General features: G+C 40.9%; 3 protein-coding genes across 5 annotated transcripts; 2 read left to right on the top strand and 1 right to left on the bottom strand.

The window, feature by feature from the left end:
• Nucleotides 1-1,951: 1,951 nt before the first annotated feature.
• On the top strand, nucleotides 1,952-6,375 carry LOC131878750 (uncharacterized). The gene is made up of 6 exons (XM_059224862.1): nucleotides 1,952-2,275; nucleotides 2,388-2,512; nucleotides 2,645-2,742; nucleotides 3,022-3,348; nucleotides 5,600-5,960; nucleotides 6,022-6,375. The coding sequence occupies exons 1-6, from the start codon at nucleotides 2,184-2,186 to the stop codon at nucleotides 6,174-6,176; spliced, it is 1,158 nt and encodes a 385-aa protein (XP_059080845.1). The 5' UTR covers nucleotides 1,952-2,183; the 3' UTR covers nucleotides 6,177-6,375.
• LOC131878751 (uncharacterized) lies at nucleotides 6,165-7,410 on the bottom strand. The gene is made up of 5 exons (XM_059224863.1): nucleotides 7,259-7,410; nucleotides 7,137-7,198; nucleotides 6,831-7,070; nucleotides 6,371-6,613; nucleotides 6,165-6,301 (listed from the first exon to the last, which is right to left on the bottom strand). The coding sequence occupies exons 2-5, from the start codon at nucleotides 7,164-7,166 to the stop codon at nucleotides 6,272-6,274; spliced, it is 543 nt and encodes a 180-aa protein (XP_059080846.1). The 5' UTR covers nucleotides 7,167-7,198; nucleotides 7,259-7,410; the 3' UTR covers nucleotides 6,165-6,271.
• Nucleotides 7,411-8,174: 764 nt separating this feature from the next.
• On the top strand, nucleotides 8,175-19,853 carry LOC131878748 (monocarboxylate transporter 12-like). Of its 3 annotated transcripts, XM_059224858.1 has the most exons (11): nucleotides 8,175-8,421; nucleotides 11,128-11,913; nucleotides 13,120-13,237; nucleotides 13,631-14,263; nucleotides 17,013-17,415; nucleotides 17,484-17,685; nucleotides 17,781-18,091; nucleotides 18,171-18,456; nucleotides 18,992-19,157; nucleotides 19,238-19,438; nucleotides 19,514-19,853. In XM_059224858.1, the coding sequence occupies exons 4-11, from the start codon at nucleotides 14,053-14,055 to the stop codon at nucleotides 19,654-19,656; spliced, it is 1,923 nt and encodes a 640-aa protein (XP_059080841.1). In that variant the 5' UTR covers nucleotides 8,175-8,421; nucleotides 11,128-11,913; nucleotides 13,120-13,237; nucleotides 13,631-14,052; the 3' UTR covers nucleotides 19,657-19,853. The 3 variants fall into 3 exon arrangements, with proteins under 3 accessions (XP_059080841.1, XP_059080843.1, XP_059080842.1); XM_059224860.1 differs by lacking the exon at nucleotides 13,120-13,237; XM_059224859.1 differs by lacking the exon at nucleotides 8,175-8,421 and having other exon boundaries at nucleotides 11,036-11,913.
• The last annotated feature ends 23 nt before the right edge of the window (nucleotides 19,854-19,876 follow it).

Genomic DNA, 19,876 nt, shown 5'->3' on the forward strand with positions numbered 1-19,876 from the left:
TAGAAAAGTCCATGAAAAAACAAACCAGAAAAGCAAAAAACTTCTCATTCGCTTTGCAATTTGATCATTCCTCCGACAGTCTTAAGACAAATGATTTAGATATGATGCACATTAATTTCAGTTTTTGTTTTGTTAGCTAGAGCAAGGACGACGTTGGCTAGAGTAAAAAACTCACATCTAACTGATGATGCAAGTATTGCTGGAATGTCAATTGAATGAAGCTTTTTTAGGGCAGCGGAAAACAGTTTTAGAATACAATGCCTCTACTTCAATATATTATTTTCCTCTCTGTACAATGGTTTTAATGAAAAAGTGAAAAAAAGTCCCGGATGGCTCGAGAGCGTTTTGCCTTAAAATAATGATCAGTGAGCCTTTTAATCAAAATTATCCATTTCAATTGCCAAGGGCTTCCACGTACCGGTGAGCCTTCAAAAAGACTTTTACTTATTGATTTATTTTTGCAGGCTTCTTTATGACGAAAAGCTGATTCATTTTACTTAACTTTTTGACTTATACATAGCTTATTGATTCGTATTTAAAAAATATTTATATGCCTAATGGTATGAGAAATTCTTTTTGTCATAGCAAATGCAATATTCTTTTCATTGGGAGCCATACTAATGTGTAGGAGTGTTCAACGAAGTGATTGATTCCAAGCACCAATACTCTTATCAGACGTACTTGTGCAACTTGATGGCAAGCAACTCGTGTGTGTTTAAAAACTGCAAGCAAGTGGTTAATGCCCGTCATAATACGAGCGTACAAACCATTTCTATGACGCAAAAAATAAGGGCCTTACCCTGCATGAAATATGGTTTATGTTCTGGACTTTAGAGGGCGCTTTGTGAGTCAGCCTTTACCAGTTAAAGGGCCGATTTCTCGTTATTAAATTATAAAGTGTTTGTGTTGTTTTTGACTAATTCTACTGTTTCAAAAACTTATGTATAATGATCTAGATGGTGTCATCCTGAATGACGAGCTCAGCATAGTAAACAGACTCAGCGAACAATGCAAAAGTGTGTTTTCCACCCGCGGCCCATGCCACTCGTCGACCTGTCCTAATCCCCAGAGGATCCTCACCTCTTTATCACGGAAGACGCTGTCCTTGGAGCAATAGGTTCACTCAGCTGGGCCTTAAGGTATAATTGCAGCCTTTCTCAAGGAATGTGCACACGAGTTAATACCAATTGTGACCACTCAAATAGAGAAGTCCCTGAACCTCGGGGTTTTCCCTGATTCATTAACGATGGGTCACATCACTCCAATTTTATGAGAAGTTCATGAGAAGGTGATTAACGAACTTCTATTGGACCACCTGCTCCAAAATGGCCAAATCCCAAGCCATGAACATGGCTTTATATCAAAAATTAGTAAAACTACCCAGCTCATCGAATACTTGGAACATTTGAGAGAATTAGTGACAAACAATGATATCGTAGACCTCATCTACCTTCGGTAAGGTGGACCATGGCATAATTTTGTAAGGAGTCGTTAACCCTAACATCCCCAAGAGTCTATTAAAATGGATCAAGTAATTCCTCACGAATAGGAAACAGAGGGTTAAAGTGGGCCATTTCCTCAGTGACCCAATTGAGATCACCTCGGGCATACCACAGGGCACAATACTCGGACCAATACTTTTATGCCATACATCTCCACTTTACCTGGCCTGGTGAAGAATTGCATGATATTTTCTTATACCAATGACACCAAGCTTATCTCATTGGTAGAGATGACCAAGATTGCTCCCTTTTTCGAGAGGACCTTGATACAATACAATACAAAGCGCACTAAACAATAATGCCTTTTGACACCCTATAATTTCATCCAACAATTTAAAAGCTGCTAACAGCAAATAGAATTCACTACATCATGCAAGCGTCTAAAATGGGAACAAACCACCTAAAATAATTTCGACAAGACATGACTATGCTTGTTATCCTTGTGCTAGTTGAGCACTTTGCTTGCCGATTTGATTTCAACTCCGTCCCTTATTTTCGTGATCATTGTCGAAATTATTTGTGGTCTATAGCTTTTGAAGTTATATCAACTTTTGCCCCATGCTATGACACCATGAACTTGCACTTGTTCGAACACATTTTGAATCGATTCCACATCAACATCAACCACTTGCGAGATTGTAAGCGAGTTTTCAACAGTTTTGAAAATCAAACCCAACCGTCATGTTGAACTTCATTCTAAAAAATCACAAGGCTTCAGCAGGAGGAAGTTTAAAATGTCAACTTCAGATAAGAAACAAATCCAGGGAGCACGCGTAAGTGCACACACACACACAGCCAGCTAATAACTAATGTCAATGAAATAGATTAGATTTGTCAACAAAAAACAACAACAACAACAACGAACATTCGATTTCTTTTTCAAAGTGAGCATATTCATAGCGTGCAAGGTGAATTGCACATTTGGGAGTTGAGGGCTCAGAATCGTTATGAGGCCTCTTTTATAACGGATTGGAAGTCTCGAGCTGCATCCGAAGGCAAACGAGTGATCGGTGAGTCATCCATAGCCACTAACCCTAAATCCCATAAATATTTAATGATCATTCACCATGACGGGACGAATGGTTATGGCTTCACGTTGTTAGGATCGATCAGCTGTTGTTGAAGCGACAAATTTCATTTAGGCAAATGCGACTTTCGAGGCGTTGCTTGGGTTATCGTCACCTACGTATTGGATTCCACGGAGGTACTGGTACCAAAATTGTTGAAACCGAACGAACAGGTAAACCAGGTGACAAGTTATTTGAGAGTAAATCAAGGCAAAGGGCAATGTCAAAGTTTTCACGCAATAAAATTTAAATCTTGTTCAAAAATCCGTTTTAACCTCCCAAACTCTGCTTAGAATTTACAAACAAAAGACTGCACATGTAGGTTGAATGTTCATACCATCCCAAAAATATGTTTCAAGTCAATAAACATTTTCATTTGTTTCAATAATGTATAAATGAGTGCTTTTGGGGATCTAACGTTTAGTTGTTGCCAAAGATTTCCTCTTTCATAGGCTGAAGTATATTTCAAGAACTGTTTGAAGAGCGTCAAGTATCCTACTTTTCGAGGAAAGACGTTTCAACTTCGAGCCAAGTTGAAAGTAACAACGATGCAAAGTGAAAAACAAGGAAATAACTTGGTCTCCTGGTTCCCGGTTCAGATTTTCCCACCCAATAGTACGAGGATTCTGCCAAATGAGCCATCAGAAAAAACAGATGACACACGGCCCGACGAGATGTCCACACATGACTTGAAAGTGTCCCCAAAAACGCAATTAAAGAACAATTGCACCAATCCCTTTCTCCCTGCATCCGAACAATCGGAGGACCTTGAACTTCGGGTAAGCGAATTGATTAGTCTTTAAGAGGTAAATGAGTTACGAGGATCAAATAAACTATCTTAGGGTGAGGTTTAAAAGCTCACGGTGTTTTAGAACTCTTTTGTCCCAGTCTCGCGTATCCCTACGAAGCCAGCCAAGCCAGGCCTTATGGCTAATATGAGCCATAAGAAAACATTACCCATGGGAGTTTTTCCTTACGATACATGATCTAATGTCCAAGTTCCTTACCTCAAGGCCTATCATGAGCCCTGATTTCCGTTTAACCCTCGCTTTATGAAATTGTTTCGAGGGAGGGAAAGAGATAAATCATTGTCAGAGAATGGCTTTTTTGTGATCTTTATTGCCGTAGCCCTAACATTGCATTAACACTATCATAATGACATGGGGACGGAGCATCTTGGGAAATCAGAGAATCAAGGGAAAATAGCTCTGTTGGTTTTTTTTATCACTCAGGTGGATTAAAAACAACAACATGATTTAGTCAGTAAGACAATAGGCGATACTTTTGTGGCAGATGCTTGATTGATTACTAAACCGTAATGCCTTGTTAGTAAGGCGGGTAAAACCATAAAATGACTAAAGATTGAAATTATATTTGATCGAAAAAGTCACAAATATTGAATCCTGAATCACAAATTCCTTTTTGATGGTGCTGGATTATATTCCTTGCAGCGTTTGGCACCTGAAAAACGAAACCAAAAAAATGTGACGCGTTGTTTTGAGTATTTATTACCGACTTCCAACGACAAAAGAAGGATATGGCATGAAGTGAGCCATACGTATAGGGTTTATGGCAGTCGTAGCTTTCGCCCAGGTGTTTTCCATGCAATTTCCAAAAGACACTTTTGAACCATACGATGTGTGCTTTTAATTGGCGAAACGGGCATTCAATGTCAATTGAGCCTAGTCGTGGTAAAGAGATTACACTGATTTTTTTTTTCAGTTCCAGGAAGCCCGCACTATGTGTGAGCTTAGACGCTTCAACCGTACTAAAAAGAAATTACATTACATTAGCATACTCTATTCTAAAACTAAGGTTCCTAATTCGAATGTTTGACAGATTTGGTTGAACTCAAACAGCGCTAAAAATGGATTTCTTTTATCTACTGAATGTCAAAAGCAACCAAAGGTGGCCAAACTGGGGGTCGGTGTAGCATTAATTTTTTTAAGTTACTCTTAATAGTTACTTCTGTATATTTTGGCAGCCATAAGGCAAACTGGACAAAACTAGAAAGGAGCGTACTTCCGGGCCGCAAGAAAAATGTTATAAAAATAAGGAGAAGCCTTAAAATATATATATTTTTTTTGAAAATGACCAAGACATTTTTCTAATTTAAATGTTTTTTTTTATCCACTTTAATGTTTCTTCATCGAAATTTCAAGTTGCATGAGTTTCTAATCATAAATCTCCAAGCTCGAATTTATTTGAATTTTCAATCATTTAATAGACATACGATTAGATGTTTCTTTTCTTTTGAAACACTCTTTATACGGTTGAGTTGAGAATTGTAAAAGTTACGCAAATATCGACTTTACTTTTTTGTTGGCGTTTTCTTTTGCACCATTTTTGTTTTTGTACATTTTTGAAAGGTAGAAGAATTTGCGTCCGATGGTTGTTGGGCGTAATGATGTAAAGGAAGGAAATCGAAATCACAAGGCAAATTTAATGGATTTAAACCGGCATGACTAACAACCATCTTTTTAAACTTATTGAACCTGACCCTTTGATTTTTGACAAGTGCCAGCATATACGTGTAAATATCCATATTAGTTACTTTAATGAGCCGAAATCATGGCGATTAAGGGCGTCTAGTGACCATTTCTTGAATTTCAGCAAAAATGGGGATGACCCATGATGAACATTATCGAGCGCACAAATGTACTAAAGCAATGATTTTAATGAAATAGCTCTAGTATTAATAGCAAACATTTCATTTCCAATGAGGAGTAATTGAAACCTTTCCACCCTATAATATTTGTAGTTTCTTCATAAACAATACGCATTTCATTGATTTTATTTCAAATCTCTGATATTTTCCCCAAATCTCTATTCAGTTTTACTACGATAATATCAAAACACTTGACCAATCTGATGTTAAATTCTGCTGTAGCTGACCACCCCTTACAATTACATAGGTTGTGTTTAGGGATAAGTAAAATAAAAAAGGAGAGAACAACATGAATAACATGCCTTACTCAACCCTTTGTAAAAAGTAGCTTCCGGACTCAGTATTTGGATCTGACTTTTTAGCGGATGTCAATGCAACCTGAGCGGAAGGAACCAGTATTCGCTCGGATTAGCGATTCAAACGGAGAGATTGCCAAAATGTTACTGATACGAACTGACGTGAAACCCGGGGACATCTTGTGTGGCTTTTTGGATTTTCGATCGGGGACCTCTGTGTGCACGGAGTACTGCGTCAAACTAGTGGCAATTGAAGAAGTGCCCGACGGTATTGCCCCTCAGATGAACAAGAAGAAGCCCAATAAATCAAAGACCGAGGAATCAAATTATTATGGAACAGTTAGTGAAGTCGTACTGGGTTTGGATACGACCAGTTTTGATATGGCCATACCTCCCCTCGCCACGCCTACCTTCAGCTCAAACTCAAGTGAGATCATGGGAGAAGTCAACCGTTATGTGTGCTAATGTACTATGCTCTTTCTTTTTAGTACGGTTGAAGTGGGTTTTGAGGTTCGAGTTTGTCATCACCACGAAAGAGTATCTTCTGCAATTTACGAAATCTAAAACGACGTGGCGTGCGCCCGCCAAAATGCATGTAAAAAGTCGGATATGGGAGACGGAACTCCATGTGCACAGTTTTTGAAATGTTGGAGGTTTATTAATAACAAAGCATTTTAGCAAGTTGACTATTTATAAGAAGACATTAGGATAAGAGCCTGCCCTCCGTTATCACAAGGATCACTGATATGGCTTATCTCGTCCTCCCATCTGAAAGGAAACCGATTCATGTTCATTTCCAATAATAAGTGGCAAATTGGAATATTTATCTTTGCTCACGTTAATGGCTTCGATCTCAAGTTCGTCCAAATCGCGTTTTCGGAATTTACTAGGCAACTGCCAGAACTCAAGAGGTCCGACCTGTACGGGAGTCCAATCAGGTGTAGATGAAGAACCTTGGGCGGATTTAGGCGGTTTCGATACAACATGAGCAACTTGCGGGGCGGGTTGGCTTGCTGCCGGACGAGCCTCGGGCAGACCGCCTTTGCGAAACCGAATCATCGGGATGTGCGGCTTGACAGCCTAGAAATATAGGAGTGGCTTATGATTCACAGCAAATGAACATAGGAAATGGGGGTGAGGAAATTATGGACTAAAATGGCAACACTGCTTCTTATATACTAGTTGAAAAGACTGTGTGTAACGTTTGCATGAGGAAATCTGCCGAAAAAACGAGGCAAACCAAGCAGAAGGATTTAACTTAAAAAAAGAGCCAACAAAGCTAACGTACTGGCCTTACTTTCAAAGTGGCCGCCTCGGTCTGTTCCTTGGCCTTCGGCTTGGTTTGCTCATTTGGTTCTGCTGTCTGTTTCTCCTCGGTGGATGCCGTGGAGGCAGAAACAACTTGGGCGGGGGGCTTCACCTCAAAGGCTTCTACTGTGGAAGAGGGTTCAAAAGGTGGAGGCGTCGAAGTCAGGACTGAACTCTTGAGAGGTGTGCTTACTTTTCCCTTCCCACCTCCAAATATCGACTTGAAGGCCTGACAAAATTGATTGTTTGAAATAATGTCCTAGGTGCCTAGCAAAGTCATTTATCCCATTATTACCTGCATCATCCTCGCCCCTGCTGAACTCATCTTGATAAGTGGCGGTTGGACTTCTCTCCAACCTGAAAATGATACAAAGGGTCGTAAATAATCGTACAATATGCAACATCCCTAATGGTTACCTCCAAAGAAACGATTCGGATAACACACAAGGATACACGGAAGTTAAGTTGCCATGTTATTGATACATTCAGATGTGGGACCAGTCTAGCTGCCTGCAAAAGTTGGCTTGACGTTAGCTGAAATCTCCAATGTTAGCTGACTCCTCAGATAGCGCCAAGTTTCGAAGTGGCTACAAATCAGCTGATCGCTTGGAGCTTAGGATCCGTGGAACTCTTCTATACCAACAGTGCAAGAGACGGGAAAGATCCTCCATACTGGCATGGTTATATTAGATGTACCAAATCCTGGTAGTATAGCCTGAATGGCGACGAGTGCCACAAGGCAACTGGAGCAGGCAAATGAGGTCAAGAACCGGGTTGATCATTTGATGATTAGAACAGGTCGATATTATTTTTGGACCGAAGTGGATCAACAGTTTCGAAATATCCAGGCTATCGATCATTCAATCCCTCAGGATTCGAAACAAAGTCGTTGGAAGTTCCGGGTTTTTGCCTCCTTTGTTCCGTATTTAATCAAAAAAATGTCAAAATCTACAAGCGACCACCCATGTCACCTTCGCTTCACTGATCATCATTCATTCAAGCTGTTTTTTGATCTAGTTCTTAACCCGAGGATTAGTTCGTGATCCGCTGAAATTTGCGAATCTCGTTCTTTCTCTCTCTTCATCCATTTCTCCTCCCCCTTGATGATGCAATGCCAAAGAAATTGGAAGTGAGCAGGGATGACAGCGAGCAGTTTTCCTCTATTCTTCGATCTCTACTGCGGCCTAAGCTAGCCTTTGTTCCAAGGTTGTTCCACTTTACTGGCCAGCTGAGGCTCTCTGATTCTGGGCTTCGATCCATATCATTGGTTATCTCCATGTCACATGACGGCTCATCTATTCCAGGATTGGCTTGCGCTCGCTTGTTTTGTTACCTAGAAAGCTCTTGGAGACCGACCCACCGACTACGAGTCAGGAAATCAAGATGATGGCCTTAAAAAGGCTGGAAAAGAAAGCGATTCTAGTTCATTTTGGTTTCCCGCATCGCTGGCGATAGTACAGGCTATCTGACATTATGTGAGCCAATCTCAACAAAGAAGATTTAGTTAGTGATCGTCAAGTACTGTCTTTACTTCGGGAAAATAGCCTTATCTTTATCCCAAGGCTTCTAAAAAATATAAGGTAAGGGAGCACTTGCTCGCATTTGTAAATGCTATTTTTACTGTTCGTAGAACTTTTTGTTAGTTGTAGCGTAGCTTTTCAGTGTAATGAAGACAGTGGTAAGTATTGTGGACATGGCTTTTAAGCTGATTTTTAATGACAATGTACCTTTAAGTATTGTGGTTTTTAGTCCAAGCCATGCCCAACAACGCACGACACAACCAATGTCAAAAATCATTTCAAATTCAAAATCAATCAAATTCCAATTGGAACAAATCGTTCCATTTTTTTGCAAGTGTAGAACACTGACCAAAGTAGAGTGACAGTTCTATGAATAGTTTAGCCCAAATGAAAGAGCAACGTTTTCCCCGCTTTCCTTTATGAATGGTTACCAATATTGATCAAACAATTGAACTGCAGTTCATTTGCCGCATCAACTCAAAACTAACTTAATACGTTTTACTTAGACAACGATCATGCTTGAAAAAAAAACGTCATAAAGGTAATTAACTTGTCAGACATTACAGTAGATGAAATCAGGGTTCATCGAAGCTTAGCCTTTGTCATTGATGAACTAATTAATTATTTAAGATCGCTATTTTTCTTGTCCCGGCGCTCTGTATCTCATGGAAATACCGACCTGGATTTTTATACTGCCTATATATTTAGCTTGATGTCGTGTCATTTTATGGAACTTTGAAATCACTTGATTCGCTCAATTATCATTTCTTGATCGACCAAAATGCTCCAATAGATCAATACTTGGGTTACCAATCACCTGATGTGTTGTTGTATATTCATTGTCGTGCAATTGTACTCGTTACATTTTGGGACCAGGGCATATCGTCAAGATATAGAAATTTTAATTGAATCCTTGGCCATTCTTTGTTTTCTTAACCCAAACCCATACGTAAGACCTCTAAAAGAAAACCGATCTGGTTGATCGTGCTTCAAGATTATGTATCATAAATTATTCAAATATCGGACCAGCGAAGCGGAAAATGTTCCAATGTTTTTTTTTACTTTATCATGCGTTTTGTGACATTTCCTTATTGGAAGAGATCCTTGGAAGAGATTAAAAAACCAACCCCCTCCAAGTTGAGAATGCTTTGGAGGTAACTCCCTCTTGTTTCGTTTCCGAGCTTGCCGAAAACACACCTGGTCGAAACTTTTAGAGCACCCTTCATTTCTTAAAGTACGACCCAAATAACGTCTGTCTCCAACGAAATATAACATAACCAATATAAGGTCTTGATAAACAAGGATTTTTTGGCTACTAACTTAGAAAAGGCTGCACAAATATGGTACGACTTTTATTGAAGCCATGAAACCAAATATCTATTTTGGCCTAAACTATGTATTTTTAGTTGCCTTTGTTCATTTCAGAACTACGTATATTACGATTCATAAATAATTTTTCCCCATTGTCGCCACTTTCGTTTGTTCCATTACCATTATCTCTCGGCTTGTCCTCAATGAACAAGGTCAGCGGTTTTTCGTCGTCACTACAGACTCATAAAGTACTTTAGTTGCAATTCCAGAAGAATTTTTTTTACGGTCAGAACTGAAGAAAAGACATTTACAGAGCTTCTCTGAGGGCGTAACCCGAACTAACCACGAGATCGAAGGACAGAGATCATGCCTTGCACATGCTTCCTCCACTCACGTTGTTCGTAATTCAAGATTGCCAGGAAGTGAGAACTGAGTAGGGAGGGTTCCTCTCTTGTTTTGACTTTCCGAGCTCAAATCCGGGCCCTGGAAAGCCATTCTGAACAGGCCGAGATCAAATTCGAACGACTGTTGCCCGTTGCAGTGTCTTCATTGTGCGGAGGGGTTCTTAATCATTTGCATTGACAAGTGTGCCGCCATTGCCCACTGAGTAAACAAAAAGTGCAAGTGCAGAAGTTTTTCCTTCTGAGTGATTGCGTTAAGTTGTTCGAAGCTCAGTTAATACTCCCCCACTTGACAGAGGCCAAGGATCGCCTAGGATCTAATATAGTGCTTGGCTGAATCTGAAAACCGCAATTTGATGGGGGACTTTTGATGGTGTAACCGGCATATTGTTTACGGGGAAAGGACAAAACGTTTTTGTGGTAGAGAGTGGATGTGGGGTGGCCTTTTCTTATTATCAAAGGCTCTTTTATTATGGCATAGGATGTACAATTTCCCAAGGATGATTATTCGACTTCCATTGTCTGAGCAAATGTAATTCATATTTACCAGAAATGGGCTCTGTCTTAGAATGGGCTCTCGGATCAAAGCTGCAAGAATATCCATCGGCAAATAAGTTAACCCATTTTGACAATACCTTTTTTGTGGTAGAATGTAGTTGCTAGATAACTTGCATTTCCTTCGGTCTATGACCTGAATGAATGATATTTTGTTGTAGAGAGACAGCCACATAATTTCACTTTAAACTCAGATTTGAGGCCATGTCCCAAATGAACAGACTATCATTACATTTGATGATTTTCATACAAAACCAAGAAGCTTCGGTCAATTCGTACGAGAGAAATTATCCTTGGTTATAGCACACCTAACTTGCCATTGTATCTTTAAAGTTAATCGCCTCCATCGCCAATAACTAGAGACTGCATTTTCAAATATGAACCAGGGTTAGGCCTATGAATTCCGCCCCGTCGAGTTGGCCAGTCGTACGACTGTGAATACATAAACCGTTTTTGTTCATGTATCTTGACGTTTGTTTCCTATTTTTTGCGTCTTCAGGAAAGTCTCTCAGTTTCCATACGCGACATCTGGCCCATGATATACAGTATATCTCCGAGCCCCCATCGCTATTGCCGTCTGTGCCTGTAAGCTGACTTAATGAGACGGCCGGAACTCATCGCACTTCAAAACCCGGTCGAGCGACGGAGCACGAAAGGACATCAACTTCAATGGGGGGGAGGCCGTCGGGGAGATCATGCCTCCTTCTGCTCCCCGTGCGTCTGAACCGCTCCAAGTCGTGCTTGGGACAAAGGATGATGAACAGCACATTCTGGTGTGGTCCGGACTCTTTGTGGGGGCGCTCTCGCCTTCAAGGAGCCACTCGCGCTGATCCCATGCATCACCATTATCATCCAATGGACCTTCGATTCAGTCGTCGGACTCAAAACAACCGGGATGATGATCCATGTCTGTCTTCGAGAATGAGGCGAGTGTGAAACTTGAGTGAGAGGAGGGTCATTTTGGGGTGCGAGAGAACACGAACGGCACTCGTCATCGAGACGCGCTCACAGTTCAATCTTCATCGTGTGGCCGTGACAGCCACCGTCCTTCCGTCCATCCGGTCAACTGCGGGATAGGCTCGTGTTTTGGGTGTATTTGTTGTTGTGTGAAAAAGTAAAACTGATCGATCCTACTCGGAAGTAGTGCGGAGTTGGCTTCATCTCGTTGGATTTTTTCGCTCCTGGCAAAAAAACAACTCATTCGAGTTTTCCAGGACACATGAGCCTTGACATGGAAACACCGGCCACTTGATTTCAACGGCTTCTTTCCAACAGGCTTTCCCAGGTGAGATTCCAGATTTCGATGATTACACACTCATATTTCAAACGAGCAACTCAGAGGCACTTCCGTATCATTGGCTCTACAGGAGCAATTTGTAGTTTTTTACTCAAGGGAAAACGTGAAAAAATTGTCAGGCGTTAAAAAAAATCCAAGGAAGTCCCGTCAAGTCGAACTTTGGGGCGGCAAAAATAGTCGCCGTGAAAAAGGGGAGAATTTTTGGAACAATTATTGAATTAAAGATCCATCAATCCATGGGTTTGAAAACTTGTTCCAGTACGATTTGACACGAGCGTAAATTCATATGCAAGCATGGCCAAGATTATTTGAGGAGAAGCCGTAACATACATTTCGTTGTGCCTTCTGACAACCTCATTCGGTAAATTTCCATTTTTGAAGGTCTTCAATCTTATCCAAGTATTAGGAAAAGGTCACGAAATGAGCCCGGAGTTTTAACCCATTTCGAAAGCACTGTCAAAGCCAAATTGGGACAGGTAAAAGCAGCCGTGCAATCAAGCTTCTCGTCAAGAAGGGATTTGATGATCTTTTTTCGAAACGATAATGCATCATTTTTTAAATTGAGTCTCGAAGTCAGTCCCAAATTGAGTCTCGAGTCTCGAAGGAAAATGAAGCCCTTAACATTGGGTAGTTCAGTTGGTTTTACCTCGACTAAAGGACCTCATTATTTGAAAAATTTGGAAAGGGCTTTGGAGCATTAAATAAGAGTAAATTGGAAAATCTGGAGATAAAATGTACGACGAGCATGTCTCTTGCATTTTGGTGCATTTTTCGTCAATCATCCGAATCACTTTACTCTTCCCAGCGCAAGAGACGATTTAGCATTTTCGTTTTCCTCAATGTCAACAATTTCCACAAAATTGGAATTGACATTGGAATGTTTTACCGAAAAACAACTCGCCATACACCATAGTCTGTGGATGTATAGAATTTGGTAAAAACTCGAGGACAAAGATAAAAATCTGCGAAACAATGATTAGTTTATTTCGTTGATTAGGCAAACACTCAAAAGTCAGGCTTCCATTCATATTTGCCACACCAACGTTCAAAAGATGAATTTTGTTTGTAGAGATTTAAAGTGAAAAAATCTTCGTGAAAATGAAACTTAGTCTACTTGGGAATTGTCAAGCGACATATGCAATTTTTCCTAAACTGTAGACCTCTACGTTCACGACTGATAGTGAAATGTTTCAGGAGGGAAAAGAACGACAGGATATCGGTCAACTCTGAGATCAATGTGATGTTGCCATAGAAGCCACGAAGAATTTCAAATCATCCAGCTTTTTGCATCATTCTCGAGTTCTCCAATGGAGTAAGTAAACAAACTTTACTACAGCCGGGACGAGTTTTTTTGGCCCTGTTCCATTTTTGGGGGTTTGTACTGTGAAATTTGCCATTAAAAGTTAATCAATAAACTGGCAAGTGCATAGATTATTTATTGAGTCTTGTTTTTGAGGCGTAAAGTTTTCGCTCAAAAGTAGAAGAAAATTCAATTCAAAGATAAACAGGTGTGTCAACTTTTTGGAAAGCAATTTGTACTCCAGTGCATTGCTCATTGGTTTGAGGGTCAATAATTACATAAACACCTATCTTGTAACTCCTCTGGAGAGATAAGGTTTGGTACGCACGATATTTTGAGCATTTTCAATCTTGAGATTTGTGGGTCGTTTGTTTGTTTCTTACCGGTTGAACGTTTGTATTCAAGGGGGCCAAGTTTGCATGTGAGTGGAGCTCATTGGAACAAGGGAATTGGAAGCATGAAGTGGAGAGTCTTTGGCGACCAACTGCTTGGAGTGCTTCCGTGCTGAGTGTGAGCCTCGATCAACCTCCAAGGCCGCACCACTAGCATAAAACCGAATCCATCCACCACGTAACCAAACAAGTGATTAGACCAAAATAACAATAACACACACGAAAACGAGGAAAAAAGACATTAAACCAGAAACATATCGCCTGCATTCTTCGACACCCCTGGTCCACTTCCACCAAAAAGAGGGGACAACCAAGACCAGGGAAGAAAAGAAGTGACTGACTGACCTTCGTTTCTAATCGACGCTCACCAATCTCATCAATCCAGTTGAGCCATTGGAAGTTTGGAATTTGAGTTTGTGCAAGAGAAAAAAAAAGATGACTGAAATCAGACGAAACTCTGAAAATCCTTTCTTGAGTAACTTCGCCCAAGAAGGCAAGCTATCCCACCTTGAACCCTCTCATGATCGAAAAGACGAGGAGGACGAGGAGGAAGAAGTTTCGGCCACCAGTGAATTGCTGCCCGTTCCGCCAGATGGCGGTTGGGGTTGGGCGGTGGTGTTCGCCTCGTTCATGATCCATGTTATTGGTGAGTATTTAGTGCGTACATACACTTAAGCACCAATTAATGATGAGTGCTTCAAATTCCGTTCGAATGACCTTCCCCTATCTTTTCGTGAGAGCTGGGGCCCAATTATGCACTAATTCAGATAAGCGTTCAAATATTTGTCGAAGAAGATGTTCCTATAACATTGAAGTCGCATGTTTTTCCAAAGGCAGATGTTGGACTCGAAATGCAATGGAGAAGTTCCCGAAACTCCCATCTATCCACGTGTGACATGAGTAAATAGTCGATGTCTGTTCTGCCTCACATTATTAAAGGCAATAACTTATTTCCAAACGTCTCAGCTATATCGTAAAATAAGGACCTATAACTTTCCACTGCAATTCTTTTATTGCCTTGGAAATTTGGACTGGGACGAAAATCGTTATGGCGTTGAAAAGCATGAGTCCTACAAAATATTTTTTTAATCACGTAGTTGATGCCAGTATTAGCATTCTATTTGAGTCTTCCTTGGCAAGAGGCAATCAATGATTACGACGAGTTCCATTCATGAGCCTAAAAAATATTGATCTCGCATTACTCATTAGCAATGCCTTGAAAAATATTTCCAAATATTTCCACTCGCTCTCAAACTGATTGTCAACAACCGCGTGGTGAATGTGCTCAAGATGTTCAATTTAATGACCTACTAACACGACCTTGGCCCTCTCGACTCTATGTAGTGGATTGAGCACAGAGCAATTGAAATTTCTGAGTGGGCGTCGTCGTCTTCTTTTCATTTCGACACAACTGTCTCGCGTAGCGTTGAGGACTCCGTATAATGAAGTAAACGTATTCCAGATGTACAAATACTTCCTTTCTATGCTTTAGCGGCACATTCTGAATCAAGATTGTTGGTTGAACAACGAACGATATACCTCATGGAATTAGAGCCTTGATTTGGGGAGAGTTTTGATTTTCGTCCCAGTTGTTAGATGGTGATGGGAAAATCAGGGTTTCCCAGACCTGGATAATTGTATTACTTTGGATCCTGGGAACAGGACCGATATTAGGGCTGAAAATGCGAATGTCTTTTCGTTTCAACTTGATTGGCCAAGCCAGAGAGACCTTTAACTAGAGGAGTGGACATCGACGGGAGCTAGGACGATTTTACTTTTTGTCAAAGCACTTTTACGAATGCATTAATGGGAGCAGACAGGCACTACCATTCTAAGCTAAAATGCACACTTTTTTTAATACATCTATAGTTATCTAATGCCAAAATGTCAGACTTTCCACTACATAAATCAGGAACTTTTGACAAATTCAGTTAGAGTAAGGCAGCTAGAAATTATATAACATAAATGGTTTTTTTTCACTTAAATTTTATATTTTATACCGCGTGGTGGTCCCTTGTAACTTCTTTTGTGCTGAAATATCGCTATCACAAAGTAGTCTACCTTCGTTATGTCCAATCCTCCTGTTAAAGGCATCCTTGCCAAGCCAACTATCTCCGAACTTTTTTTCATGGAATGTCATCGACAACAAATCAGGCAAAGTAATGAACTTGGAAAATCTTGCTTTTTTGACTGCTGACGGGTTGAATCGTATCTTCATGTGCATCTTAATTGCAATATGATTGCTTTTGAGATTCGTTTGTCAAACGAAGTGAGAATTCTTAACAAAAATGGTAGCTGAGCAACCAAATGTTATAAACGAATATCTCCTCAAAATTGGCAAGATTGTTACATGTTTAAATCTGTATCATGAGTACTATCACCAATGATTCATTGATACCCAAGAAATATGTCATGAAAATTCACTTTTGATGAAATTAAAAGAGCTTTATTTCCTGGCGGAAGAGCAGAAACACTGCAAACATAATGTGCTCTCTTTGCAAGCCAAACGTGTCTGGATTTGTCAATTGATTGAAAAATGCTGCAAGATCTTTTTACATTCTGACCTGACCTGACACTGTTGAGAAATGCGTTGAAATGAGATCGACGAATCTCGAATACTCAAACGCATTACACTAACTTACTTCCAAAGCTTTAAGTACTTTAAGACACAAGATCAATTGGGCAAGGTAAAGGACAATATGCGATTTACAATACAAAAGTTTCAAATATGCTTTGGAGCAAATAGTTTTCGTTTAAGAAGCACAATAAAAAGTTGGCAATGCAATCGAACAGAGCCCACGTTAAGTGATGTTTTACGTTGACGTGTCGTAATTACCGGAAGGTCAAAAAGAAACAGAACACCTAATTGTGTCTCCTAAAACATTTGCTTGTAAATTCATATCAACGTGAACTTGAAGACAATTTGAATGGACCATCATCCGGCTTGAAATTTCAAAAAGATGCACACTCTTGTCAGTTTAGTGCTCATGGTACCAAGAGCTGTCACATCAAGTGTCATTTTAAAAAGTAGCACGTTTTTGATTGCAGTTTTTTGAGTTCAAGACGCGCCAAGTTATGATTGGTGGCCAAAGAGGGATATTGCGAAGAACAGTCCGTTGTATGCATACTTAGGTCCCTACTACATATTTTCAAGCTTCATGGACTTTGTGTAATCCTAATGAAGCACCCTGAAGACTGAGGCGTCCGAGATGCAAGTCTTTCAACAACGAAAGAGTCCCAAAAGTGTGACACATTCTCAAGGAAACTTTTAAAAGCTAATCCCATCTAAAATAGGAGAATCACATTACTAAGTTTGACTTTGTTGGCCAGGTAGAACTTAACCGCTCCGACCTTAGCACGCCAAACCCCCCAAAAATTGAACCTTTTTTTTTAAGCTGATGGCATCACCTACACCCTTGGGATTTTCGTTGTGGAATGGATGACTGAATTCAAACAGGGGCGCGGATTCGCTTCGCTCGTGCCATCCATATTGGTGGGCGTGACTCTAGGCGTAGGTCCCATCGCTTCTGTGCTCACCACCCGGTACGGATGGCGAATCGTGACGATCGTGGGGGCGGTGATTGGGGCGGCTGGATTGGCCGTCAGTGCGGCTGCACCCAATGTGGCCATGCTATATGCGTCAATAGGAGTGGTGGCTGGCCTCGGGTTCGGATTCATTTACTTACCCGCCATCGTCAGCGTATCCGGGTATTTCGAGAAGAAGCGAGCTTTCGCTACGGGCATTGCCGTGTGCGGCTCAGGCTTTGGCACTTTCATTTTTGCACCGCTCAACAGCTAGTAAGATTTGCAAATGATGACAAGGTTCCATCCACATAAGTGCGACAATAATTTAACCGTTTTTTCAGCCTTATCCAACATTTCGAATGGAGGGGAGCTATTCTTTTCGTGGCGGCCGTGGTTTTGTTTTGCGCTCTTTTGGGACTGATTTTCCGGCCTTTAACTCCGACGATTGCCATTGACGAAGCCTCCGAAAATCAGGACCTCGCTCCCAAAGCTGACGAAGAAGCCAATAACGACGGGCTCCACGGCAACCAAAAACTCCCACCAGTAAGACTGGAAATCATTTTACTCTCTTAAATTCATATCAACGTACATGCTCATGTACATTTGCTCAACCTATTTTGTTGTTCCACTCCCATCAGGAAATCCAGTTGAATGGGGATTCCATGAAGCCCCTCGCGTTTCAGATGGGAAACGCGAATGGGAACTTTGATGGGGTGGGTCGATTTGCGCTCAGCCATCCCGTGCTTTCCAACAGCCCCGCCAAGAAAAATGTTGTACAATTTGGATCTCACTCTCGCATCTATGAATCTTCCACACCTGCAGTTCAAAACCAATCACACCACCCCCATGCCCACCGCCACTCCCACCATCATCTTGGGCACCCATCCAGCGCCATGTTTCGAAAGGACATCTTCTACGCTGCAAGCCTTGAAAACATCCCTGAATACAAGTAATGCACATATTCTTCTGAGTCACTATTTCTTTTCAGCCCGATTACTAAACATGTTCGGATTCCTTTGCTATTTTAGGAGCAATCCTAAGCGCTATTCCCGCCAAATTCAAAAGGCTCAGACCGAAGAGTTGAAGAGAGAGTTGAAGAGTCAAGTGACCACACCCACCACCTCCTTGACCAATATGGCTCCTGATACCAAGGAGGACCCATCGTCCAGTTCTTGCTGCAGCTGCTTGAAATCGTCCAAAGCGTTCCGGCAAATGGTGGACATGTCCCTTATCAAGGACGGCGTGTTCCTCATTTTCGCCATTTCTAATTTCTTCACCAGCATTGGATTCAACATTCCATACGTTTACACAGTGGTAAGTTTGAAAGGTTCGCTTCAACACATTGAAAATATTTATGAATCTTCGGGGATAGCGGGTATGGTGACTGGGGAAATTAGATACTTAAACCTGGTTGCATGTCAGTGTGTTTTAACTTATAACCGATTTCTTCACATCAAACACCTTTCCACTCTTTCTCAACAAATCCAGAATAATCCTAATAGAAGTTTTCAAACGACTATAAATTTACTTCAAAATTCAAGGTGTCTGTCCTCAGAGTAGGCATGTTTTTTTAGATTAAATTAAATACAAGAGTATGATATTTGCAAATAAATGTGACAGTTAAACGACCGAGCTCAAAGAGCATAAAAGAGGCCATTGGTCCCAAAAGTTGATAGGTGTTCCAATACTATTTTTGTTCGCACTCATGTTCATCTCTAGATGAAAAAAGGGAAAAAACAAGGCAAGAAAATAAGACACATCTAACGACCCCGAGTATTGATTGATTATTTCCCTAATAATTAAAAACACAACTAACTGACATTGTCATGTGTTTTACCTTTTATTCCAGGATCGAGCTTTATTGTTGGGGATCGATGTTCAAAAGGCAAGTATGTTGTTGTCCGCCATTGGAATTGCTAACACAGGGGGTAGGATCGTTCTTGGCTACATATCCGACAAATCCTGGTTCAACCGTCTTCATCTCTACGCTGGTTGCATCATTGTTTGTGGCCTATGTAAGTGCTCAACATGAACTAATCATTAACATAACAAAAGCAAGCTATCATTTGACCGTCACTCTTCAACCCCTTTGCAGCCATGTGCTTGAGCAACTACTGTTTGAATTACGCGAGTCAAGTCGTGTATTGTGCCATTTTCGGTGTCACCTCTGGGGCCTACATTGGTTTGACGCCCGTCGTCCTGGTTGACCTCCTCGGTTTGGATAAACTGACCAATGCGTTTGGCTTACTGATGTTATTCCAAGGGATAGCCTCGGTCATTGGACCACCCATCACGGGTAAATCAGCGGGATCCCCAAGGCCATGACCAGATTTCGCATAACAATGAAGATTGAATTCTGAACTTTTTCCAGGTATTCTTCGCGATTTGTCCGGAGACTTTGAAACTGGCTTCTACTTTGCCGGTGGCATGATTGTCTTCTCTGGCGTGATACTCGTGTTGATCCCTTGGTTGGAACGTCGTCGAATGAAGGCCAATACGGATGTAGAGATCTAGAGGCAGCTCTCAACAACAAAAAATACGCTATTTTTTCATTCTTGTGTGACACACGATTGCCTTGATGATTGTCTGTAACCTCTTGTAACCTCAACCCGTGCTCTGTATGAATTATGGTTCTTTTTTCTCAATGAGAATACTGATAGTTCTTTTTAATCAATCAAAAAACAGGATACTAAAACATGATTCATCTCGAGTTCTGTCGTACATTTATTGAGAG

Source organism: Tigriopus californicus, chromosome 4 (genome assembly GCF_007210705.1).
Source record: "Tigriopus californicus strain San Diego chromosome 4, Tcal_SD_v2.1, whole genome shotgun sequence".
Lineage (NCBI taxonomy): Eukaryota > Metazoa > Arthropoda > Copepoda > Harpacticoida > Harpacticidae > Tigriopus > Tigriopus californicus.